Genomic DNA, 27,853 nt, shown 5'->3' with positions numbered 1-27,853 from the left:
TGTCACATACCAGGGCTCTTCCTTGCATAAAAAACAGTAAGATATCACCAAACTCTGGCCTGAAAGTTCTTCTAGGATATCTTGTGGTATCACCATTCCTAGGTGCATGGTAGTCATAAGTGACTTCATCAGCCAAATATGAAACTGGTTCGATACTGCCCTTGTAGGAGTCAAATTCTTATGCATTTACAACTTAATAAATTACCATTCAGGGTTGTATTAGCAAGTTTGCTTTGTTCCAGCCCTTTTATAGTTGAGACTCCCAGATTTCTGTTTCAGGTTGGAATTGGCAAATGAACTTTTCAAAGCATTTCATCCTCACAAGTCACATCTTGTCATCTTTCATATCCACATGAGACACCAAGCCCTATTTCACTCTTGTTTAAATTTTATTATCATTGTTATTAGGAATAAACCAATAGAAATAGGATTACAAAGGGAAAGGTTCAGGATGAATAACTTCTTCCTTATAAATTCAAACACAGGTGCACACACACATGCTGGTCTGTGTGAGTTACTTCCTCCCCACATTCTGTCCTCCGTCACAAACAGTTATACCAAACAGTCCGCACAACAATGTGAGCAGCTGGTACCACAACCTGAGCAAAGGACCCCAGTTGTGTCAAGTCTCAGGCTGACTCTTGGTCGAGATGACCAGCTTCTCCACGCTAAGAGTACTTGTGGTTTCATCCTCTTCATTTGACCCAAAATATCCCGGGAGGTCCAGCATCCTCTGCTCGGCTTCAGTGAGGCCGAATGATGTATTGTCCTAGAAGGCGAACTCGGGGTGCGCCGGGAAGCTCTGGCACTTGTCTTTCCGACATTGAGAAGGGCTCAGAGGACTGACCCTCTGGTAGCTATCTTTGGGGGCAGTGGGGGAGGGCTGCTTCCTTGAGACACTCCTGTGACTGGGGGACGGTCCCCGCCGAGCTCTGTGAGGCTCTGTTCTCTCGCCTCCTGCCACCAATCCCGCCTGACGATCCCCTAGGTCTGGCTTCCTGGTGGGCTGCCCCAAGGTGTAGGATTTAGGGAGGGGGCTTAGTGGACCAGCGGTTCCACCTGCCCCTTGGAAATGGTCCAGTTTCTCAGGAAGCGCGGCAGCACCCCGACTCTGAGGCCTGAACCTGTCTTCTGCCTGGTCCCAGGTCCGCGTCCTAGAACTGTAGGCGGGGGCCTGCCGCGGGGTCAGGGTAGACATGCTCCTCTCCCTGAAGGGCCGCGCCTGCTTGGTCTCGTGGAAACTGGCTGTCCTCCGGAAGTGGGAACTCCTGGGGTGGCTCCGCTCCGACAGCCCCCATCTGCTGCCCACGTGCCTCATCTGGGATTTGCGGACCACGGTCTGGCTGGGGCTCACGGCACAAGCGGCCTGCGAGACCCCGACATCCAGCCTGGAGGGAGGCCTCTCCCCGGCGCTGACCGCGGGCTGGTCCAGAAACGGGGATTTGATCCTGAACTTGTTTGCGGCAGCTTCTTCCGGGCTCTCCAAGTCTAAGGGGGCGACGGCGGCGGCGGCGGCGTCGATGGCCGTGTCTGTCAGGGGGCTCTGAGACACGTGGTACACCTTGGTGGTTTCTGTCAGGCCTTTCTTTTTCATCTCCTTCAGCTGCTGCTGGGCAAGGCGGTAGCTGAACAGCGGTGGGATTATCTTCTGCGCGTTGGACTGGAAGCTGTCACTGCCGGAAGCGTCGTCCTCGGGAGTGGCCGGCACGCTGCGCCTGTAGGTCAGAGGGATGCCCATGTCCCCCGGGCCCCCCACAGGCCCGTCACCCCCATCCGAGAAGCTCCCGCGCTGCTGGCTCAGCTCGCAGATGTTCTCCTCATCTGAGTTCCTCTGGAAGCTGGGCGAGTGGAGGGCGTTGTGCCGAGCTGGGGTGCTGCACTTGGGGGGGCGGCCGAACTTCCTCCACAGCGTGATGAGGACGGTGACCACGATGATGAACAAGCACAGCGAAATCCCAGTGACCGTCACGATGTTGTTGGACTTCACCGGGCCCTGCGGCTGAAGAGGAGATGGGCTGGATGGCCGGAAAGCTACAAAAAAGGGAAGAACAAATGTATTCTCTAGTAGTGTTTTCTCTGGCGGTTTTCAGGTCTCTGAGAGGCTTTTCTAAGGACAAAGATTTCTGGTCCTACATCTGCATCTCTGCTGGCAGCTTAAGCCAAACTAAGAAACAGAGACCCATGTAAGTGAGGTGACCAGATAAGCCACAATTAAGGTGATTCCTGGACTCGGGGGCTCCTGCTGACACTTGTCTCACATTTTTCACAAAGAAGTAGCATGAGGAAAGTTTCAAGGTAAAATCCAGGTTTTTGCTTACAATGATGTAAACATGGGATATCTGTAGTTAAATGTACCTTTGAGATGCACGTTGGAAAATTCCTACCAAGTATAAAACTTGAAATGCAAAATAATTTAGGTAGGTTGTACCCAAATTTGCACATCTCGAGAGAAATTGATAGGTGAAAGAAGATTTTCAGTAATACAACAGAATTCATTCCTCCCTTCTAATACCCAGGAACTGTCTTTCGTAAATGTTGAAGCCTCTGCTTTCTCATTCCTCTATTTTCAGCTGTCCACTTCCCTTCCTCCCTTCCATGTGGCCTTGAGTTTTCCTCTTCTTCTCTGCTCTCTCAAACTGGTTTGTCCCAGAGTCATCAAAATGTTTCAGCAAGGCTCAGAGGCCAGTGGGGCCTCAGGCTGTACTGCCACCGACACACCTGGGAACCTGAGACCACCTAATGCCACCAGGCCTCATCTCCCTTTCCTCCTTGGTCACTGTCCTCCATTCAAGCCCTCCCAGTCACCTGTCCTCTCTCTTCTTGCCTACTCTCTTATCACCACCAGCTCTCTGTGTCATCTGCTAGACCCACACTCTCCCACTCTCCCCTCTCCTTTCTACTGTACCCTGTGGTAACCAACCTCCTCAACATCCGGAATCTCTCCACCAAACACTCCCTTTGCCTCCTTGCCTTACCTGAAGACTGAATATCCTGCAGGACACAGCCTCCCCCTGCCCACCCTCTTGGGTGGAAGCTGTGACACATACTTTATAAGCAAACAGGGCCAGAAGTAGGTTGTATCCTGTCTCCTCATTCCTGACTGCCATTTTCAACCAACTCTTTCACCTCTGTATAAAACTTCTACTCTTTTGATGCCCGTGCCATCCACCCAAACCGCCCCCCAACTCCTCCTTCAACTCTGTTATCTGCCAACCTCGTGGCAGCCATCAGTCACTAGTACTTGAGTCCTACTTGAGTCCCAGTGCTTGAGTGACCATCCAACATGTCATACCTTTCCGTTGTCTGCAGCTGCTCCTCTTCTGAAATCTTGAACTTCACAGCCCACTTTCTGGCTGTATCCTCCCCTCTACTTCACCCATGATTACTACACTGGGTATTCAACCTCACTGCAACTTCAGATTCCCCAACCCTTGCATTTTCTCCCAATCTGCCAGCCACCTCCTGGCCTCACTTCTCTCCCTACACCCATGATCCATCACTTAAACCATTCTCCTGCCAAAACCTCAACTCTCTGGCCACTAATATTGAGCTATAGCCCTTTCCCTGCTCTGCAGCAAAAGTCCATCCCTAGATAAATTCAGGAATGTGGGTGTGGGAATCCCAGCAGATTCTCAGCTGCTGCACCCAGGCCCTGAGCTCTGGTGGAGAAAATAATGCACCCATGCAGGCCAGTGCCTCTACGCACTGACAGCGCCCAACCTCGGCTGCCCATAACTCTGTCCATGGCTCCCTAAGCAATTCTCTCTTCCATCTTCCATTCCAATAAAACTGCCTCAAAGTTTCACCACTTTCCTCACGCCCCCACCTAATCCCCTTCCTTGGCAGTCTGCTAGGTCACAAAAATAGACACCATCAGGCAAGTACATTCCCAACTTCTTCTGCCATCCTCTCCTCCCCCATAAACTTAGCAGCAGGCACATCTCTATTTACCTCTTTCTCTATGGAATTAGTGGGAGAAGTCTCTTCTTATAGAGCAAGTCCGCCCAGTACTCTCTAGGCCACCCTTCTCCAGGGGGATCGTCCCTTGGTACCAATTATCTCCAGCTTCTCCTTTGTGCAGCTCCACAGAAACATGCTCAAGCTCTTCTCACTTTGTAAAGACCTTTCTAGAACCCTCTCACTACTGCCATAGCTGTATCTTGCTCCTGGTATTCCCAGCCAAGCTTACAGAAAGAGGAGTCCACATTTGCTGACTTACTGCTTCCACATCGTCGCCTCTGGCTCCTGCAACCTGTCCCCAGGATTCCAATGAAACGGGTCCTGTCGAGGTCATTAATGATCTAATAGCCAAACGACAAATGCAAAGGCGCTCTGTCCTGATATTCCTTGACTGCTGCAGCACTGGTTACTGTCTTGACACTTCCTGTGAGTTTTTCTCTTCTTGGTTTCAATGATAACATTCACTTAACTAACTGGAGAGAAGAACATGAACTTTGGAGCCAGGGAGATCTAGATCTCATCCTGGCTGCAATAGCTCTGCTCTCTCCATCAGCATCCCAGACACCTTCACCTCCACATGCCCAAGACTCATCATCCTCCCCCCAGAACCCCCCAGTACGATATGTCCAATCTCAACGGCATGGCCCTGCTGTCCATGCAGTTGCCAGTACCAGAATCCTGGGTTTCATCCCTGATGCTTCCCTCTCCATCACTCACCACATCGGAGTCTTGGAATCCCTCTCTCCTCTGCATCCCCACTGCCAGTGCTTCATTTCTTACCTGGGTTAGTGAAGAACTCTTAACAGGCCTTGCTGCTGCCACCCCTACCCCTTCTGATTTATATTCCACACTACAGACGAGGGATCTCTCTAGAATACAGGTCCAAACCTTCATAGCCCCTCAGAATCTGTCTCCTGCCTACCTGTCCAGCCTCGTTTTTACCACTCCCTCCTGACACACTATCCTCTAGCCACATGAAACCATTTTCCATCCTCTGGGTCTCTTAATGTGCCACTTTCTTCCATGCTTTCCTCCATTGCTCCCTTTGCTAAAATTTCCCTTCTCACCTATTTCACCTGGTGACACCTACTCAGCTTTCAAACTTCAGTTCAATTATCACCTCCTCCAAGAGCGGAGGTGTTCCCAGCATACGTTATCACCCCTGTAAGCATCCATAGCAAGCTGTGGATACCTTCATCATTGTAGGCTCTCTATTGTACTGTGTATTGTGCCTGTTTATATGTCTGCTGAGCTACTATATCATAAGCCCCTTCCAGACAGGGACATGTCTTATCCATATAGTCCCAACCCAGTCACAGTAACTTGCACATAGTTGATACTCAATAAATGTTAGATTAATTAATTGATTCATTATTAAAAAGGTAACCGCAAAATGATCAATATCCCACCAGACAGAACGTGGGTACAAGGGCTATTGGATCCTCCCACTCTTGTATTGAACAAGACGGACCAAATTAATACAGAACTACCCTCAGACTTTGGCACAAAAATATCCTTTCAAAGCCAAACAAAACTCTAAACTCTCAACCAAGTGAAAATAGTTGAATGATGACAGACTTGATTGCTGACTCATCACTTCTTCCATCTGCAGTGGCTGCTTAGGTCAGTGGGTAGCAGCATTGCTCCGGTACATTATGGAACCCCTTACTTAGCTGTCATCTCTGACTCTGGCTGGTTCCCTGCAAAACTATGGCTGGAGGAAAGCCCAAAAGCTGCGGACCTCGCCCATCTCTGCCTCATCTAGCCTTTCCCCCTTCACCAAAAGTGATGGAGATTTCCTGATGCTAAGCGGCCTGCAGACAGATCTTTACATTTCCAAAGAGCAGAAAATAGGTTGAATAGGAAAAAGAGAACACTTGGAAGAAATGACCATTTTTACCAATGTAAGCATTTAACTGAGGACCACTTAGAGTAGAAGTAGGGTACCTGTAGCACTTACCCTTTTCACTAATTTAGAATGTACAAATTTCTAGTTCCCACCTGGAATTAAAGAGTTGAGATGCCAGAACATGAAATAATACCACATATCCTAAAAATGATTGCAAATTCCAGGCTGTCGGTGCTTCTAGAAAGCTAGACTGGCTTGTATATTAAGGCAATTATTCAAGATAGGTAGCTTAGTAGATAGGTGTCATATCTAGGTCCCTGCTTTCTAGCTTTATGGTCTCGGGCAGGTCACTTACCCTCTCTGGGCCACCGAGTCCTCATCTGTATGTGGAGATCATGATGTACCTACTTCATATGTTCAAGGCACTTAGAAAAATGCCTGGCAGGCAGCAAGCTCTCAAGATTTGAGCCCAACATAATAATCCTTACCTCAGAATTATTGTGAGCTGTAAGTGAGCTAATGTATTTAAAGTGCTGGCACATAGCAGATGGTCAATAAATGGTTGACACTGCTGTCACTTCCAAGGGTGCAGTAGAAGCCAGTGGCAATTAATTTTAAGTTCATCTTAGTATTATGGAACTCTACATGGAATATCTTAACCCGATTCTGTTCTCCCAGAATTGAGAGGAGCAGGCATATGTGGAGGAAGTTATACACAAGGAAGGAGCTGTGGAAAGTGAAGAGGACTTGAAAAGAGCAGACAGAGCAGAGAGCCTTAGACAGAGCAGAGAGCCTTAGACAACAGCATGAGACACAACTGGAGAAAGAACAATTCAGGGTGGGGCCCAGGGCTTACGAAAGAAGAGGGGCAGCATGAGGGCTAGGAGAAGAGCCTGGGCCTGAGGCTGTAATAGGAAAACCCAGAAGTGAGAATATCCTCAGGATGCTAGAATAAAGAGAACAAAGCCTACAGTATTGGCTGGAAAGACGAGACAGCAACAATGATTTTCTAAGGCCACAGGCCGGGACACTGGCCAAGATGTAGCCAGATGCCTGTGGTCTTGGCTAAAAGGTGCTCTTTAGCCAAAAGTTGTGTTGAGAGCCAAACACAGAAAAACACCTAACTTCTCCCTATCCCAAAGGGAAAAGGAACTAGGGATGGTTTTTTAACCTGGAACTGGACAGTGGAAGAAGGCAGGACTTGACAGAATGACTTTATCTGAGAGTTGGGACCAGAGCAAAGGCCAGCCAACTAAGTGGAGGGCTGATTGTATATCAGAAGGTGGGATGGTGTGTGGGACGAGCAAGGAGCCTTTATTACTATAACCTATGCCAAATGAATGGGATGCAGCTAACTAAGTCATGTGAGCATCACATCTATGGACCATTCACATCACTTATTGAGCATCTACCAGTGTGTACCTTCAAGATGCTTAGACGATTAAGGAAAGGTCAGTCTCCAGGTGAAGGAAAGAAGAAATCTCCCCACCTTCTCCTGGGTAGGGGTGGTATGGAACACATGTAGAGCCATTCAAGGGACAAGACAAGCTGTCTTGCCTCGTTCTGACAAATAACCATCTGTGTGGTCCCCTAGGGCTTCTCTGGGATGATAAGGAGAAGAAAACCTTTTGAATATTTTCCCACAGTTTTGGTGGGGAGAAGTAACAAAACAAAAAAACTCTTGGGAAGAAATGATCATCCCACCCATTTTTGTATTTTTAAAAATTATTTAATATATCTGAAGTTTTAAGTTAGATAGATTTCCGTGTCATTTCCTGATCTTCCACAGTGGTAAATGCCCTGTCATCCCACTGGCCAGTTACTCCCAGTCATAGACACACTAAGGAATACAGGGTTAGTACAGCCAACAGCAATAACAGAACGTTAATGAGTCCACCCCCGAACTCAGACTGGTGACTTTCAGGCAGCTTGGGTTCAAGAATCTCTCAGATGGAGGCTCTGAGGAGAGACTCCTGAAGGCAGAATACCTACCAGCACACTCCTCCAGGGAACACAGGGAGGTCTCCGAGGACATTCCGGGGCAGCCAGGTCTGGAGGGGAAGGAAGTCAGGCACACGCGGCGACGCTCTCTGACACCATCCCCACACGTGGCACTACACTGGCTCCACGGCTGCCACAGTCCCCAAGTTTCTGCAAGGACATTAGCCATGCTTTTAATGCTAGTTCATTTGAGAATCAGACTTTAACTGTACCCAAATGAAGCAGCCAACTCAAATCTCAGGTCTTGAAAAGTCAGTAAATAGAAACATTCCTAAAGATGTGAAAAAGCTGGAAAAGAGTGTTGCTCCTACCCTTAAAACAAAGAAAGGCTATATAATCTACAAAACACTAACCTTCCTAGAACCCCACAGAGGTAAGATCACAGGGCCACCAACTAGCCTGGAATATAAGGAAAGACAGGATGCAAACACTGCTTACCTGGGGCAGACACCAGGCCTCATATAAGCTGGTGAGAAGTCATCTAAAAATGTAATGAACTGCTAGAGGCCTAGCATGGGCTAGCATGGGAATATAGGACCCCTGGGAGCCACATATGCAGGGGGAATTTGTACCCATTTGCAGGCTCTTCCCGGATCTCAGCAGATGCTCACAAGGACTGAGAGCAGAGAAAGCCTCCCTTGTGATGGAAGCCCAAGCAGGGAAGGAGCAGCGCTGTGGGAAAGACACAGACCTCACCCAGACCCTCCTCCACATCTGCTCTATCAACAAAAGCCTCTACCACTGGGGACAAGGCAGCAAACCTTGTAACTCTAAGAGCACCGGTTGAAACTCAGTGCCACTACGGAATGGAGAAGGAAGAAAATCCTTCACCCCGGGGAGGAGCAGACAATATCCTGGGCCCAGACTATGAGAGAGCTTCTACCACTGGGGAGGGGCAGGATCATCAGGAAGGCCCCATCACTGAGACTTTGGGGCACAGCACTTGCCTGAGACTAAGGCTGAACTGGAACAAGAGGATGCTCTCCCACACCCATTGCCCGACCCCCATGCTGCACCAGGCCAGCAATTACCACGTATCAAGTAACAACAGTCTACTGCTGAGGCAGGGGCAAGAGTGACAGGAAAACCTCTCTGATGTACAGGCTCAAGCCTAAAGCTGAGGGTGCAACAGAAGCATGGAGAAAAACCCTCTGGCAACCCAACTCCTACCCTAATCACAAAGTAACATTAGAAAATTTTGAACTCTGTCATGCACTGAAGGTAGCCATAGCAACAGCAAAAGCCCAAACAGCCCCAATTCCTTACCACATTGACCCAATCCCCACACTAAAGGCCTAGCAAAAACAGGGTATGCCCATTTCCAGGCATAAATACTATCTGTCGGTGTCTACAATTCTAAAAAAGATGTCCAGCTTTCAAACAAAAATTGTGAGATACACAAAGAAGCGAGAAAAAAACCATAAACCATCTAGAGACAAAGTAATCAAGAGAACCAGACTCAGATGTGACCCAGATATTGGAACTATCAAAGAGAGAAGTTAAAATAACTATAATTAATATGTTAAAGACTTTAGTGGAAAACATGAGCAAGATGCATGAACAGATGGAAAATTTCATCAAAGATTCATAAGCTTAAAAGAATCAAGTGGAATGAAATGAATAGCGTGCTAACAGAGATGAAGAATGCCTTCCAGAGGCTCACCAGGAGACTCGACACAGCTGAGGAAAGAAGCAGTGACTCTGAATACAGATCAATAGAAATCACGAAAACTGAAACACAAAAAGGAAGAAAAAGAGTGAACAAAACAGAATAGAATACACAAGAGGTCTGGGACAATATCAGATAGTCTCTTATACAAGTAACTGTCAAATAGCAGGAATGTATTATGTGTTTATAGGGCATATAAAGTAAAATGTATGACAACAATCACACAGAGAATGGGAGGAATGAATTGGGAGTGTACTGTCACAAGACCCTTACACTACATGTGAAGCAATATAATATTATTTGAAGGCAGACTGAAAGCAATTAAAGATGAATATTGCAAATTCTAGGACAACCACTAAATAACATTTTAAGGTAGAAACAATAAACCAACAGTCTAAAGTAAACCATAAAAAATATTCAATTAATACAAAAGAAGCCAGATAAAAGGGGGAAAAGAAACAAAGAAGAGATGGAACAAATATAAAACTACCAATATGGTAGATCTTGGGGCCGGCCCCGTAGCCGAGTGGTTAAATTGGCACGCTCCACTGCGGCAGCCCAGGGTTTCGCTGGTTCGGATCCTGGGCATGGACATGGCACTGCTCATCAAGCCATGCTAAAGCGGGGTCCCACATGCCACAACTAGAAGGACCCACAACTAAAATATGCACCTATGTACCGGAGGGCTTTGGAGAGAAAAAGGAAAAATAAAATCTTAAAAAGAAAAAAAGCTGGTAGATCTTAATCCAACCATACAATGATTACAGTAAATATAAATAATCTAAAGACACCAATTAAAAGACAGATTGTGAGACTGGATAAAAAAGCATGACCCAACTACATGCTGTTTACAGAAAATACCTTAAATACAAATACATAAATAGGTTAAAAGTAAAAGGATGGAAGAAGTTATAGCTTGTGAACATCAATCAAAAGAAAACTGGAGTGGTTATATTAACGTCAGACAAAGTAGACGCAAGAACAAGGAATACTACCAGGGATAAAGAGGGACAATACATAGAGATAAAAGGGTCAATTCAGCGAGGAGACTTAACAACCCTCACAAGACCAGAGCTTCAAAATACATAAAAAACACTCCCCAAACAGTCATTATTGCTTGATAAATGCAAACTTCTCTTCCAAGCATAGGTGCAACCACTCCCAGATAGGATAACTGAGTAGTCCCCTCTTAAAAAATAATCCTAATTGCCTACTCTATCAGCACCCATCCAGCCCCAAGACCCATCAGGTCACGCCAACACTAGGCACCAAAACAACCTCTGCATAAAAGCCCTTCTTCATCCTTTATGAAAAAAAAACTCATACCGCAGTCAAAGGTATATAAAGCACTACGAAAACATGAGGAGAACGTGGAGGGCAGAGACATTCTCAGGTGAGCCAAGTGGTGCAATCTTTGGAGTGAGTGACTCATGGAATATGAGTTCTTCACAGCAATTAAAAGTTTCTGGGATCTTCACAAGAGTGGGAGCATTACAAACCAGTATCCTGGACTCCCATCAACTGAGGTGTGGTAATTATGTTCCATCCAGAGGTCCAACTGAACACAATATCGGTTCTGTGCCTCCCAGATCCCACTGCAGCTCCTCAAAGGGTAGAACAATGAGCCGGCTTTGTCCTCAAGCTTCAGAGCTGTCCAGACACTAAGCCCCCAGTGCTCGCAAAGCTTTGGGACTCTCATATTAAAGTCTCTCTAAGTTAAAGTATTATGATTTATTTTTCAAATATCTACTAGGAATTCCACTACTGTGAAATCTAAATTGAAAATTAAGTCAATGTATACTTTATCCTTCCCTTGTGCTCATATTTAAGACCACAAAAGGGAGAATTACAAAAGCTGAGAATCTTTCTGTTATTCTTTCTTAACTCTGCCTTTACTTTACATAAATGTAATTTATTTAAATACTGAAAGTCATTTGTCAAACGGAAAACAAAAATTTCATTAGTAGGTGCCAGAAAAAAATGAAAGTTTTAATAAAAGCTTGAATCTTAATGTCAAAAATCTCATTTTGAAATGTTGTGTCCTTTGCCCTTGAAAGTGAAATCACAGCTTATATGATAATCAACAATGAAAATAAGCAAACATTTAAGCTACGTTTTGTCTTTTTATTTCCAGATCAAATTAATCAAATAAGAAACACAGGAAAACATTAAAATAAAGCAATGGAAAAATTTAATCAGGCAAATAAAAAATGCCTTAAGTAACTCTATCTGTTCCCTGAAGATTTCTACTAATAACTTTGAGGGAAATGCTTGGCAAAATGGGAAGTAATTAAATAACTGTAATTCATGTTTTAGAAATGAAGAGCAAGATGACCAATATTCCAAATAGTCTTAACTTTATGAATGGAAGGCTGTCTGTTTCGTCCTGTTTAGATGTCCACACATGCGTTCACACTCCATAACAAACCTGTTTTGCCAGGATAAATACCTTTCAGGCCACTCGAGAGGATATTAATTCTGAATGAGCAAAATTTTTCTGGAATAGGAGAAGGGAGATTGTTTCCACCCCAAGACTATCTGAAGGAATGCAGCCTATGAAATATTCACATCTGCAAGACATTTCGCTCAAAAGACTAAGGTAACTAAACAAAACATGCTTATAAGAAGATTCTACTGACATGAGTGAGTAGCTACAAGCAGCAGTAGGAGCAAAGTCTCCTGGATAAGCAGCTCAGATTTTCTGGTCACAGAACAAGGCTCACCTATATTGGACAAATCATGCTTATGCCTGGACCAGTGGACTCCAAAGTGAGTTATATGTCGCTCAAGGGGGTGGGCAGCACAAGATGAACCCATGAGACGAGGAGGAAAATATTAGAACATTTTTTTAATCTAAAAGCTTTATATTGTTTAATACATGGATTGACAGCTGATTATATGGGAGGCACCATAGAATAGTGGTAAAAGCAAACTGTCGAGCCAGTCTAACCACCAGTGGTGGTTTAGCCACTTAACCACCATTGACCTTGTGCAAGTTACTTAACCTTTTGGTGCCTCCACTTCTGCACCTATAAAATTGACAGTATAATAAACCTAACTCATAGGGCTGTTATGAAGATTAAATGGGTTAATATTCATAAAGCACTGAGACCAGTGCCTCATGCAAAGTAATCACTATATAAATGTTAGCTTTATCATGTCACGTGGTCACATACAGCATGTCAGCTGTCCTAAAGGGATCCCAGAGGAAGAGGGGGAGCTGCACTGAATGAAAGGGTTTTACTGGTTCATTCACTTTCATGGAAGTGAGGAGTATTACAGCATCCAAGGGTCTGCTTACAGGAATTTTTAAATTATATTTTCTAGTTTTAGGTAAACTAACTCACAAAGTAGACAAGTGGCTTAAACCGATTTCAGCAAAGGATTAAAGATAAAACCATTATTGCAAACAGCTACAAATAAGAACAAAATGACAGGGGTGACAGCACTCCTATTCTTGGTAAAAAGCTCCTGTTTAGTCACTATGAAGGAAAAACAAGATCTATTCAGAGAAACAAAAAGACGGCCAAAAATGCTAAAATATCAAGAAAACTATGTATTAAATACATACAATTTTTGTCAAAAAATAAGTAAAAAAATAAAAATATGTGAATATGAATTTATACCCTCTATCAATAATAATTCTCAACTCAAATATATATATTTTTGGCCTTGAGATACAGGGTCCATATTCCCTATCTGAAACTCTTGGGGCAGATGTGTTCAGAATTTAGAATTTCTCAATTTCGATTTTTTCAAGTTATTACAGTGCCTGTGCTGTATATTACTAACACTCCCCTAGCGGGATCTCAGGCAGCATCCCATAACCAAACGCATTAACATTTCTGCAGAGAAAAATATAAACATTCACACTAAAAAGGATAAATGAAAATCATAAATAATCATTTTTGGCAACATCTATTATATATTTGCTGTAAATTGTTATTTACACGCTATCTTCAGGCCCCAAGGAGACAAAAATCCATAGGACTTAGTGATTTATTATTCATAGGAGCTGAAGGAGAAGAGGAAGACGCCTGGGTTTCTGGTTTGAACAATGAGATGGGTGGTGGAGTCCAGCACTGAGGAGCAAGATTAGGGGGTAAGATGATGAATCCAATTCCAGGCACATTGCTTTTGAGGTGCTTGGGAGCCATCTGAGGGGTGACAGCTATTCAGCAGCTCTTGGATGCAGGGGAGAGGTGCCAATCTGGAGTCGTCGGCCAGGACAGTAATCACTTAGGAAGTGTGTGAGGAGTAAAACAATGCGGAAGTCCAACACTGAAGGGATGAGAGGAGGTGGTGGAACTGGCAGGCAAAGGAGACAGCCACAGAGGTAGGAGGTAAACAAGGTGAGTATGAGGTCACGGAATCAAGGTCAATGAAGATACGGAGGACTGAAAAGCACCCCCAGATTTGGGGACCTGGAAGTCATCTGCTGGCTGCTTTAGTGACACCATTTTCAAGGGAGGGGTGTGGGTTTCGAGTGGGTTGAAAAGTGAATGTGAAGTGAAGAAATGAACCCCAAAGTGTAGGCAACCTTTTCAAGAACCTGGACTATAAAAGGAAGAGAGAAAGAGGGTCTTAATTGTTGGAGAACCAGGGGTTGAGGGGCGGGGTCTGTTTTGTTTTTAGATAAGAAAATTAAGTACATCTCAAAGTTGATGGGAATGAGCCAGTAAAGAGGGACAGTTAAAGACAGGAGAGAGAGAGGATAACGATTAACACAAGTTTCCTGAAATGAGTGGAGAGGCTGGGATCCACAGTGGAGGGGAGGGTTGACCTTGTACCGGAGGAATGACACCTCTCCTCCGGTGACAGCAAAGAAGGGGGAGAGGATGGGACAATGCCTGTAGGTCTACAGAGATTTCAGTGGGAGGGCGAGGGAGCTCACACCTGATGGCTTCCAGCTACTCTGTGTGGTCAGAGGCAAAGTCAGCTCTGAGAGTTAGCCAGGGAGTAGGTGAGGTCCAAAGAGAAAGCAGGAGGTCTAAACGAGCTGTGGTGGGGAACAGGAGCAGAGCCGACCAGGTGCCTTACTGGGTGGCATGGTGAACCCAGCGGAGAGGAGAGGCATGACCCACCCACACTGGCCCCAGTGTACTTGGGTGTGACCTTCTCGTCCAGCTTGGGTACAGTGGGCGGCTGGCAGATTGCTGCATCCATGCAGAGCTGGGGTGTGGCCTGGCAGGTGCAACGGAAGAACAACAGGGCAGAGGAGTTTATGGTATTAGTAGGAAAGTGATTAAAGGGATGGGCCACACAATCTAGGCCAGATAGAGAGGTAAGTGCAAGCAGGGAAGTGGCCAGTGGGCGGGGACAGAGTCAAAGGAAGGGGACGTCTTCTAAAAAGAGAATGTGGGTGAATTTGGAGCAAAATACACTTGGAGTTACAAAGATGGCCCAGGTTTGGGCCATGAGGGGGCACAGGCTCAGTAGGGATGAAAGTAAGAGCATATGTAAGTGACCCAGGTAATCTCTGCCAGATTAGCCTCTTGCCAAGACCAGGCCTGCACCCAGCAAAAGGGAAAGAAAGGCAGAGGAACATGCGGGGTGGAGGGGATGGTGATAACCCCCTTTCCTGTGATTAGCTAGGGCATTACCCAAAGAATCCAGAATTTGAAGAAGTTTAAAAATCTTGCCCTGTAATCTCACTAAACAGACTTCCTTCCTCTAAGGAAGGAGATGTACTCAGCTGAAGGAAGACAGAAGTTACTAAACACGATTTGGGATTTAGCTTTGAACTCTGATCGTACCTGCCATGGATTTGCCATGTGACATAATAATATAATTTTTAAAATATAATGTAATAATAGCTAATGTTTATTGGTGCTTCCTATATGCCAGGCACTATGCTAAGAACTGTATCCATTTCCTTCATTCAATTCTCACAACTCTCGGAGGTAGATACTCTTACTATGTCCACTTTACTGATGGGGAAACCGAGACCTAGAGAGGTTACATGAGTGGCCAGCCAGGTCTGTTTATCGGGACTCTTGACTTTTTATATAAGGATGATAATGCCGTTTGGGACATTATGAGGAGTAAACCATAAAAATTATGATATAGTTCATAGAAAATTAAGTTCACTTAAATTCAAAATCATAATTTTGATTGCATGAAGGCATCAATTTGATTGAAAATTTTTTTTTTAAATCTCAATACCAACCTATATTTCTCTGAATTAGCATGCACTCCTTCTCCTTTGTGGAAAAATGGCTTCTGCTGGAAACACCAAAGTCAAAACAGTACTTATTCCTCCCCATGTCAAACAAAGTGCAGTTGAATACTGTTCTCCTCTCTCCCAAGTTCAGGCTGTTTTCAGCCAGTCGAATGGTCGCTTCCCCAGGGCGTCTGGGGGCTTCCTTGAAGACGGCGACCACTCCTTGGACAAAGATGCATGGTGGGGGCAGCACCATCACCTCCACCCCAGACTCACATGTGAGTTCCGGCACCATCACTAGTTTGTATCCAAATTTCTGGGCCAGGTCAATGGGTCCTGTGGAGGTAATGACCGAGTCTCGGCCAAGCAGCTTCAGCACCACAGTGACATAGGCTTCAGGCCCCACAGGTGCACAGCCAAACTCAACCCATTGGCCTTGAGAGAGTTCTGTCCTCTTGCTAGTTCTTATCTCCAGTGGCTGTCCCTGACTCTTTCTTGCCTCGGGAAGACTGTTGGTGAAGATGACATCCACCAAGATGTTGGGCTTGTCCACAGGGAACGGGCACAGTGGCTGATTGGTAAAAAGGCCCACCTGGAAGGTACCTTCTGCTGCCTTGGATGTCCTATTTAAGTCAACGTGAAAGACAGGCCATTCCACCTTGGGAAAGGCACTTTTCTCCCACGAGGGGACGGGAGTGCTGTTGTCTGCTGCTTCCGGAGTCATCGTGAACCAGTAGTTGCCAGCCTCTTTGAAGTAGAAGCACTCAAACTCGAGCGTCCCCTGGGACTGGTTGGTCAGAAGGTACTTGGTGGTAACAGTCTGGTTGGTGTCAGCCTCCAACAGCAGGACAGATACATTCCTCAGCGTCCCATTAGCACCATCGAAATAACGGAAATCCACAGACACCGTGTGGTTGCTTAGCGCTACATGGCCTGGCTCTCCCAAGAGGAGGTATTCAGCTTCTCCAAGAACTGAAATGAAATGGTCAGAAAGGGCTTTAAAACGGTGTTTTGAGCAGGACTATTGGTGCCATTGAAGAAAACAGCATTTTAGACACAAGAGAAGTCTGAACTGAGCCAAGGATGATGTAAAATGATGCCGAGTGCTTATCCTGGGAGCTGGGCACTGTGATGCTCCCATTCTAAAGGGGCTTGTTCCTACATTTCATCTTTCATGGTTATGTTTAAAGTAACTAATCAGCGATAAATACTCTGAACTCACAACACTGAATAATGTAATATATTTGCAATGAAAATCTACAGTGCAAGAGTAACGACTCTCAACATAAAAATCCAACACCTCACTTTTCTCACTGTAATCAAATTCTGGTGTTTAAGTATTTGGGGAAAATGGATTTACAGTGAAGTGAAAGAAAGCTTGGCTTAAATGATATAATATAAACTGCTCTAGACTATTTAAAATGTAAGATCCCAAATATACTTCAAAGTTATTATTTTCTGATATTCAAGACAAGTACTTGGGCATTTTCACCAGTAAAGGAACCAGTGCCCTTGGTTTGTATGAGACAGAAGTGTTTAAAGGAATAAGAAATGTTGACACTATTCTCCAAGGATCATCCAAGGGGTAGAGTGACCATTTATGAAGTAGCCTGGCTTGCCCTTGACAATTTTAATGACATTACAGTAAGTGCTATTGGCCTAGAGAGAAGAGATGACTACTAGCCCACAAGTATCACTCAGTTAGGATCAATCATACCTTCTTAAAAAAGACCTATCTGAGCAGCTGAAGTAGAGGGTGGAAAAAACAGACACACAAGAATCCTTGTTTCTATTTTGAATCTTATCCAAATACATATCAAAGGAGACAGAATTTGGCAAAGTAATAATCAGCTGGCCCATGGCTGCGGTAAGAAATAATTCTAGACTTAAGGGGCTGCAGCATCCTTTTGGTTGAAAAACAACATATGTATGAATTTATTAGTCTTAATATGTATACATAATATAATACAATATATTAATAATAATAACATACACATCCTATATGTCCAAAAGACTCAATGTGTTGTTTGGGTTGGTAGGTTTTAAATATACCTTACATGTATTCAATCAATGATTGTTAGAATCAGCACATGAATATATGGGAACATAAAGGTTTGGGTTTGTTTTTTTTTAATTAGTTCAGCATTTTACCCATTTCTTATTTAAGATGAGGTGAAATAAAATACATAAAACTTGGACAGACCTGAATGCTTGATCACCACTTGCTTGGAAACCGTAATATGATACAGCTCTTTTTTTTCACTTAGTCAGTACAGAGGTTGAGGGATACTCCCCTTTGGATGGAGATGACTCACTAAGACTGAGAACACAGGTCAGATTAATTTGAATCTGATGGGGCAGGATGGTTCTGAGATGCATTTTAAGATCAAGAGGCATACACCCCTTAGCTAACTAATGAAAGCCTACTGTCAAGGACAGAGATTGGCAATGAGGCAGATCAGATTCTGATTTGATGGGCAGCCAGCTAAAGAAAGAGACACACGTGCTCATTTGGAAATGGAGAAAAAAGATACAGTTGATGGGTACCAGCAGTGGCAAAGAGAGAACTTGCTACTTTACTCTAAAACCTTTGTTTTTACAAAGAAGAATACATTCTCATTTGGAAAACTACAGTTTGGTTGTATCATATCCTGACTACTACAGTACAGTCACGACTCGCTTAACAGTGGGGATATGTTCTGAGAAATGTGTTAGGCGATTTCATCATTGTGTGAACATCATAGAGTGTACTTACACAAACCTAGATGGCATGGCTTCCCACACACTAGGCTATATAGTACTAACCTTACAGGAACGCTGTCATATATGTGGTCCATTGTTGACTGAAACCTCGTTATGGAGTGCATGATTGTATAGTGTTCTCTATTCTCTCATTTCTTCTCTCTCCATTCCCTTATTGTATTTAAAGTAACTCATGTCTCAATATAAGCATGTTTTTTTAAAAAAAAACTAACTGGTAGCAACATATTTAATCAACATCAAGTGATATTGATGGAGAAGAAGGGAAAAAATCCAGCTCTATGAAAATATCTCCTTTTCCCTCAGTAGCTTGTGCACTCAACTTCTATGTTCTGCTCTATTTTACACTCACTCAACTTTTATTTTTACATTCCAGTGAGATATTTTGCTCTCAACAATGACAAACATCCTAGCAGATTTTATTTAAATAGAAGACTTTGATGTCTTTATTTACCATTTTGAAACCAGGGACACTTTTATAATTTTTTGTATGAGGCTGTTACACATAGAACAATCTGTTTTTAAGTAGGGATCAACGATTCTAAAAGAAATGAATCCCAGATTGGTTTTCAGTAAATCAAGCATCTTCTTGTTTAACTAAACTTCTTAAAAAGAAAAGACTAGGGAAGGAGATTCCCCGGACACAATGAACAATATACATTCTGGTCTAATGAAGTGGATATGCCACTGATGTGACACGAGCCAGGATGCTCTGTCTCTTGAATCATAATTTCTTCATCAATTTGAAAACAATTTCCACTCTCATACCATCAACTGCTTAGACGAACTGCTATGAAATATTTGGAAATCATCAAAAGAAAAGAGTATTACATTGTTGAATCTATTGGTTCAGTAGTTGCATACAACTGAGAAATGAGCTCTATTTTTTGAGGCAAAAATGCAGTCCCTTAAGAGAACCCAGGGTTGCAAGGATCACAGTCTAAAAGGTACCGCACTGGAGACCCTGCCTTGCCTCCTCCACACAGGGTCGACATCAATGCATTTCTAAACCTCACGCTGATGTTTCTTTGTTGACACCTATAGCATTAAGTATGCTCACAATACTCACCGCAGTCACAGAGCACCACCAACAAGCGATTTGAAAAGTCTTTCAACATTTGTTTCATTCTGATCAGCAAAATCCCAGGTCTTTGGTCTCCTCATGTCCTTTCTCGCATCCAAATTGTGAATTTTTTTTTCAAAAACACCTGAAACCAGAACCTCAAAAAACACATGGCTCTGTTCAATGTGATTCATAAAATAGTAATCATGAAATGACAAAACCATTCTAAGAAGTCAAATTTCCTAGTTGATACTGAAAACAAAATAAGGAGGACACTAATTTTTCCCGGGGAAATGATCTGTAATTCTGCATGTCCCTTTTGTTCCGTGATAGCTCACCTGTTAAGAACATTCAGGTATGCCCAACACCAAGATTGTCTTTGCGAAACAGCAAGTCTTTCTCTTTATAGCACATCCTTACATGGAGAGTTTGCTATTATTTGCTTAATTTCATCAAAGCCAATAGCCAATCTAAATGATACATCTGCTAGTCATTTCACAATGATTAATATACTAAATTTTTGCCAAAGTTTCATTGCACTGTGTAGACCTGCCTTGCTTCCACAAATGGGCTTACCAACACTGTCTCTCTTACACAATTGGTGTGTTAGTAGGATTGCTTCATTTCTTAATGCCTAGGAGCTCCATCAAAACTATCAGACCTTTAGAAAAGATACCCAGGGTATTACAATTAAATGAGAACTCCCTGTGACCCTGAGTCCCTTGTTTAGGGCACTGTAAAGAGAAAACACAAATAACAATTATCATCTTCTGTCAGTGTTCCAATACTTGCCGCTGCTGGTATCCGTCAGGAGACAGACGATTTCATGCGGCAATCTTCCCAAAGCACCTAGGAGGGCAGGAAAGACCCTGCTGGCCTGTGGTTCACAATGACTTGTGGAAGGAGGCACTTTGATATAAACAGACTATTAGGTGATAGAATAAGATGTAGGGCATTTAAGTGCCACTTTTTTCATACCAAAGTCTAGTAAACTATGGGCTACTAAACATAACCAAATGTATATTTTCTTAAAGTTTACATTCCCATTATCCACAGCTAATATATTTTTACTAAGCATATTATATTCCAATATATGTATGTTACATCCCTTTAGATAAGACAGAAATTAATGGAATGTAAAGAATTGATGGAAATAATAAAAAATTCAATGGAAAGAGAACTGGTGTGTCTCCACGAGCTTTTTTTTTCCTTTTGAGGAAGATTAGCCCTGAGCTAACATCAGCTGCCACCATCTTCCTCTATTTTATATGTGGGACGCCTGCCACAGCATGGCTTAGCAAGTGCTGCATAGGTCCACACCTGGGCTCTGGGCCCTCGAACCCCAGGCCGCTGAAGCGGAATGTGGGAATTTAACCGTTGCGCCACAGGGCTGGCCCAGGAGGTTCCTTTCAGTAGAAATTAGCTGAACAAAGGAAATACTGGACTTCCTCAAAGGGAAGCAGAGATTTGAAGTGTAATTATGCAGATGATTAGAGCTCCCTCCCCTCCCTAACAAAAAAAAGGAAATTCAGTTTTGCTGGAATTAAGCATAGATTGGACCTAATCTTTCCCTTGAGCGGGGATGGGAAACTTGGCCAAAGACAGCAGGTGAGCATCATTGGATCTCCTGGGCAAGTGTGGGTGCTGAGGGCACTTTAAAGACTTCCTTTAAGTCACTGATCCTCAGTAACCAAAGAAAGGAGGAGCAAGGCTGGCCCTGTGGCTGGGAGGTTAAGTTTTCGAGCTCTGCTTCAGCGGCCCAGGGTTTCTCTGGTTCGGATCCTGGGCGAGGACATGGCACCACTCGTCAGGCCATGCTGAGGCGGCGTCCCACATGCCACAACTAGAAGGACCCACAACTAAAATATACAACCATGTACTGGGGAGACTTGGGGCGAAAAAGCAGAAAAAAAAAAAGATAAAAAAAAAAAAGAAAGGAGGAGCAAGTGATCTGTAGCTCCCAAAAGTTGAACTTGCTTCTCCCAAACTGCTTGCTTCCCCGTGACAATCATTTCTTAAAGAAGCTCCTAATCACAACTGATTTTGCAATTATAACACATTTTCCTTCTTTGAAAATGACCAGTAAAACACAGAATTGTGTGATAATCTACATTTAGAGCTGAATGGAAATGGAATTATAAAATACACCAGCCTACCTGAAAATCATAATAAGGATGTTTTTTTAAAATGTTCTCACTTTTGAAAATAAATGCTCAATTTTTACCAGCTCAACCATTAATTTGAAGATATTAACAGAACACCCCAGAATGGAATGGAAGGCTGGATAAAAAGCACTACACTTTTTAAAGAAGATAGCATGCTTCTTTAATTTTCCTTTTTTTTACACCTTGCTTGCTTTTCTTCCAACGTGTTCCCAATACACTACTGGCTACTTATGTTTGGCTTGAGAATCATTTTGAGAAAAGAAGAACTTAGGTGTATTTCATACACATTTTAAGATACTTCTATATAGCATTCACATACAAAAACGTTTACAGACAAATTTTAAATGTATCTGTTGTGAATATTCTCAATGGCTAACAGCATCATGCCAAGCTCAGATCCCATGTTTTTGCTGAAACCAGCTAAGAGAAACCCCTACAGGGTCTTCATAGCTGCCGAAAAAGAAAATAAATTACGCTAAAGTCCATGGGACCAATGACTTACCAAATAAAAGGGAAAATAAAAATAAGCAAAGTGAGTTTTGACCCTTCTGACAACCACGCACACGCTCGTGTGTGTATATATCTAATAATAATATTTATTAGGAGGAAATCCCTAATTCCAAAGCAGCTCGTGTAAACAGGCTTTATTTATATATTCGATCGGCTCTACCCTGGTCCCCAGGGCTGGACGCAGCTTCCCTAGAAGCTGGGCGCTCCCCACCTCCACTCAGCTTTCCAAAGGCCCACAAGTCAAGTTCATACTTGGAAATCCAGCCCTGCCCTCGTCGCCAGCACAAAGCCCTCTTAAAATGAGGACTGTTCTGAAATGCTTGTATCTCAGAGAGGATTTCTTTTTAGAAAGACCCAAACTTGTTCTGAAACGCTTAGCATCCCAACTGGGACTCAACACCCCGCTACCGTCAGCCTCAGCCCCTCGGCCACACCTGCGCCAGGGGAGAGCCGCGCTCGCCTTAAAGCCGGGGCTCCGAGATGCGGAGAGGCACACTTTTCTAAGCGCGTTCCTCGGCGGCCGAGGCTGAGCACTAAGAAGCGAAGGCAGGGGACCGGGAGCGTCCAGGGAACGGGAGTGTCCACCTGTGCTTTCAGGCTGCGGGGAGGGAAGGGGCGGCCGGGTCCGGGCGCACTGCCGGGCCCCGGCAGAGCCACCGGGAGCCCTCGCGGCTCAGCAGCGCCCGCCGGATCGCGGAAGGCTCTTCTTACCTCTCGGGACTGGTGGGCGCAGCAGCCCGGGCCGGGGCGAGCGAGGCGACGAGAAGGGTGGCAGGAAGGAGGCCTCAGGGGCCGCGAGGCAGGGCGTCGAGCATCCCGCGTCCCAGGACTGCGCGCCCTGGACAGCAGCGCCGGGTTCCCGCAGCCCCGCCCGGGCCCGCCCCGAAGGCGCGAGGAGGGCGGCACCCGGAGGGCCGCACCCGGAGGGCGGGGGACCTTGGTGAGCGTCCACGTCTGCCCCGCCCTCTCTGGGCTGCGCATCCTTTCCTGCCCGCGCCGGGCGAGCGCGCTGCTGGACGGGAAACCCGGCAGGAAACGCTCCTGGCCGGCCAGGGCCTGCGGGAAGCAGGTGCGGAGCCCCGAGCGCGCACACACCCGCAGCCCGCAGGCTGGACCTGGATTTTAAGGACAAGCCAGCAGTCTCCAACCAGTTCAAATTCAGTCACTTCCCCAGCGTCATTTTCTTCTGGGGTAACACAAAAGTCAGTCGTTGAAGTGCATAACTGGTGGGTTGTAAACTTGGTTTCCCAAATGTCATCGAAGAGTTTCAAAAGGAAGCAATTCAGGTAAAGTGCATCTTCGTTTTCTTAGCAGCCAGAAATGGTTGTTCAATAAATCAAAAATAACATTTAAAAACCTCTAATCCGCAAGTGTTAAAAGTTGTCTTCTTAAAAAAACACAAGAGGATGGAGTTCACCTTAAGAGCTGTCATTTTCGAGTCCACTGTGAAGTGCAATACACTTCACCATTTGCTTTTCTGTTACACAAAATACACCACTTGACAGACAAAACTAACGTGTGGTAGTAGAAATCAGAGCACGGGGGTGGCCTCTGGGGAGCAGGTGATGGGAAAGAGGCACCAAGGACCTCTTGGGAACGACAGATATCTTCGATTGTTTGGTGTGCGATTTACATGGATTTTTTATGCATTTGTCAAAACTCATCCAACTTAAGATCTGTGCATTTCACTGTGTAAATTTTACCTCCATTTTTTTAGTTTTAAAGATTTTTATTTTTCCTTTTTCTCCCCAAAGCCCCCCAGTACATAGTTGTGTATTTTTAGTTGTGGGTCCTTCTAGTTGTGGCATGTGGGACGCTGCCTCAGCATGGCTTGATGAGCGGTGCCATGTCCGTGCCCAGGATTCAAACTGGCGAAACCCTGGGCCACCGAAGCAGAGTGCACGAACTTAACCACTCTGCCACGGGGCCAGCCCCTACCTCAATTTTTAAAACAAAAAAAGACAGCATTTGCAGGTCTTTGAATCTAACTTAATCTTTTAAAAGATAGCACAATTATTCAATTATCAGTTTACCAGAGGTCCTAAACTTGCTAAGTATCTTGTCAAATAACTAATTTTAGCAGTATGCATTTAATCTACCCAAAGTTTCAAAAGAGGCTTTAAAGTCATTATCCACTTTCACTACCAACAGAACTATCTAGTCCAATATCCATTCATCAGCTCAAATTGGGATTCCTTTTCAAATGCCACAGTCCCTGGCATTTTCAGTTTTAAAAGCAAAAGCTCAATGCAAAGAGTGGGCTTTGGAGTTAGATACAGCTGAGATTAATTCCAGCCCTGCCTCTGTAACCTTGGGCAAATTACTTAATCCCTCCTTTCCTTCACTATAAAAGGCATATAATAATGGTTATATTGAAGTTTTCTGGTGACTGGGTGAAACAGTCAGAAAGCAACTTGCTCTGCGTTAATCTTTCAAAGACACTCTCTCCCCAGGACCTCAATCCAGGTACAAGTGGCTGGTTAACGTGCTTGGTCATTTCTTAAATAACAGCTTTGGTCATTGTTGCCTTCATTAGAATTCTCACCAAACTGTATTACTGTCTTTATTGGACAGTTGAAACAGTTTAATCTTTTCTAAAAGAAGGCACGTAGACTTGAAGGGAAAAAAAAGCTTTCAAAAGGACAGTGGTATGTTCTTGTCAGTATTGAACTAAAGCTGGCTGTCTAGATATCCTGAATTCTCTTTATGGGTCAGTGACTGGTCTAATGATCTTGTGCAAATTGTGTGAAAATTGTTCACTATCTCAATAACATCCTTTATACAAATGGAGAGATCTTGTATTTCCCTAGATAATACCCTGAGAGAAAAGCTTTAACTGACTCCTGATTATCAGGGCACAAGGAAGGACACGAATTACCCAGTTTTCACACTGTAATAACAAGATCTTACATGTGTGTTAACCTGACTTTTCTGGAGTGCTTCCCACATCATGGATGTGGCCTGTGTCATGGAATTTGAATAAGATAGTGTATCTCAGACAGGCTGAGCCCTGACAAGTCTGGTTGAGAAGCCCCTTGGGAAGAAGGGTAAAGGACTGATTTAGGTTTGTGAGTCAACTCCTGGCACATTATAATCCAAAATCGCTCCATTCAGTTAGTACTTAACCAGGATCTACCTTGTACAATCACTGACTTAGGAGTGGGAATTCAAAAGTTGTGTCATATGAAAGTCCTTGAACTCAAAGAAATCCAATTTCTCTATTTTATTACGGCATCAAGACAACAAATAGAGAGCAAGATAAAACACAGTCAAGTATATGAGACGGACAGTAACTCTTAGGGAGTTTAGAAATAGAGCTGTGTACTGGAAACAGATTTTTCTAGAGCAGGTGGGATTGAGCAAAGCATGATTTTGATTAGTGGGGGTAGGGGTGTGAGTGGGAAGAAGGAACGATGGGAAGTCTGGACAGACAAGGGGAAGCGTCCCAGCAACAGGAAGAGGCACACCTCACGCTGTTCCCGTGACCCAATGCCTGCCACCTACTGACCATCTCTTGGTCCTCGTGAGTCTAGTTTACCAAGCTCTTCCTCTCCCACGAGGCCTTCCCAGGTCCCTCCCTCAAAACGAAAAGCTCCTTCCTTGTCTTCCACAGCGTGGTACCTGTGCCCCTTTCATGGCATGGACTTCCTTCCATCTTCAATTAAGGTTGCTCACATGTCTCTTTGCCCAACTGGGGCACCCTCTTAAGGGCAGGGGCTGTATCTTATTCACTTTTGTATCCCCACCAATGGCCCACAAAGCTCCTCACACAAATTCAGCATGTATTAAAAAAAAATGTGTTTTAATTGAAGTGAATGGGAGATAAAAAGTAGGATAAAGTGGAGCCAAATTATAAATAGATATATACACCGGAGTTAATTCATTCAATAACTATTTATTGAGTCATACTGTGTGCCAGGCCCTGTTCTGGCCTCTGGGGATCTATCCATGAACAAACCAGTGAAACATCTCTGCCCTGTGAGCTTACACTCTAGAAAATGGATGGGATCAGCAATAAATTTACATAAATTCAACCATACTATTCAGGAAAAAAAGGATCCATATTTAAATAGTTTATTGGTGCTGTAAAAGTCTACTGTTGATATGTAGTTTGTATTATATATTGTACTTACTATATTCATAAACTATTCATCCTCATGTATCACACTACAGGGAATCTAATATAGAGAACTTTATTGGCAGTTTAAGAGATTCTCAAGGATCATTTTGAGCATGCTCGATTTCATCCTTAGGCAGTCTTTAGCACAGTCTTTGAAACCTAACCACCTTATAAGTTGTGACTCTACTGAAACAAAATGAAAACTCTGAGATTGTTGGGCAAAGAAGAACCAGTTTAAGTATTTGAGCATGAGAATGCTGACAATCACGTCTGGTCAGATTTGTCTGGTAACAGGGAATGAGAGACAGTACATTCACATGAACACACAAGGTCAATCAACAGTGGAATTCACATCAGGAATTAGAAGAAAACAGTTCATGAGCCATTTCCCATTCTTTTAAAACTAAAATAGTAAGAGCTTGAGGTCATAAATATTTATAATCAACTCTTGATTATAAAATCTAAACAAAAAAATTGTAAACATACTGGCTTATTCTAACTAAAGGTTTATCATTTTCATATATTTTTCAAAGAGTATTTAAAAAGAACGCCAAGAAACATCATTTTTAAATTTTGCAAAAACTTTACTCTATATACATTAATTCCAATCATTTAATCCTGAAAGCAATCTTCACTTGTACAATGTAAAAAAACTTTTGACAGTATGTGACTAGAAATATCCCATTACCATAAAGCTACAAACAGATTTATGCTCCTAAGAGCAAAGTTAGGAAAGCAAAAATAATAACCACACCAGTGATAAGCACCAAGAAAGAACTTTTTTGCACTTAGAGCCTGATTGGTTCTATTTAAACAAAACCTCTACCAACAGAGGACCAAAATAACATCTTATTTGGCCAAAAAAAAAAAAAAAAAAAAAGAGATAAAAATATACATACAGAGGTCTGGAAACAGTGGAGAATGCCCACTTAAAAAATTAAACAATAAAATTATTCATATTTGCTTTTTAGTTAATGTGACATTTGCAAAATATATTCATATGTCACTTTTCTTCTTTAGTTCGCCTTATACAATTCAGGTTGCGCCATGTTTGTTAATGTTGTCACACTACTGTAAATCAATATGGTGAACAATGGGAGTTTGCTGTAATGAATCCGAACCATGAGAGCTAGATCCAGGAGCCCAAACAACCTTAGTTGCAACTCATTCCAAGCGGTGAAACAGATTATTTATCTTTGTAATTTTTACAAGCCGTAGCCAGATATCATGTGTGTATGTGTGCGTGCATGTGCACGTGCAAGTATGCCAGAGCAGTGAGAGAGAGTACAACGCAGAAGGGAGTGACATAAACAGGCTACACAAGGACCCAAAAGATTTGGGCAGCCGACACTGAATTTCCCCAAAACAAACCTGAAGCTGAGCAATGGGGGAATTCGGGGATCTGTCATCACAATATAGAATCAGTGACAGATTTGGAGAACAAAGACTAAGTAAGGCAGGATGCCTCAGCCACAACATTCCCATGACACTGGAGGACACAAAGCAGTGACAGCCACTCTTCAGGCAGGGATCAGGGACAGACTCTGCCTGCACTTGGAGGGATTCCCTGGGTCTGCGGCCGAGGGTTCCTGC

The 27,853-nt window shown here is 43.8% G+C and overlaps 1 protein-coding gene across 4 annotated transcripts; it reads right to left on the bottom strand.

Annotated features, from left to right (window-relative positions):
- Positions 1–370: 370 nt before the first annotated feature.
- Positions 371–23,115, bottom strand: LOC138918356 (thrombospondin type-1 domain-containing protein 1-like). 4 transcript variants are annotated; one of them, XM_070239591.1, is made up of 5 exons: positions 22,852–23,069; positions 19,472–19,623; positions 15,649–16,614; positions 7,802–7,960; positions 371–2,031 (listed from the first exon to the last, which is right to left on the bottom strand). In XM_070239591.1, exons 2-5 carry the CDS (start codon positions 19,527–19,529, stop codon positions 770–772), a joined length of 2,445 nt encoding a protein of 814 aa, XP_070095692.1. In that variant the 5' UTR covers positions 19,530–19,623; positions 22,852–23,069; the 3' UTR covers positions 371–769. The 4 variants fall into 4 exon arrangements, with proteins under 4 accessions (XP_070095692.1, XP_070095691.1, XP_070095694.1 ...); XM_070239590.1 differs by having other exon boundaries at positions 19,472–20,314; positions 22,852–23,024; XM_070239593.1 differs by lacking the exon at positions 7,802–7,960 and having other exon boundaries at positions 22,852–23,115.
- Between the last annotated feature and the right edge of the window lie 4,738 nt (positions 23,116–27,853).

This window comes from Equus caballus, chromosome 17, assembly GCF_041296265.1.
Source record: "Equus caballus isolate H_3958 breed thoroughbred chromosome 17, TB-T2T, whole genome shotgun sequence".
Lineage (NCBI taxonomy): Eukaryota > Metazoa > Chordata > Mammalia > Perissodactyla > Equidae > Equus > Equus caballus.
The sequence above is the reverse complement of the archived record's forward strand: the minus strand, read 5'-3'. Positions and strand labels throughout refer to the sequence as shown.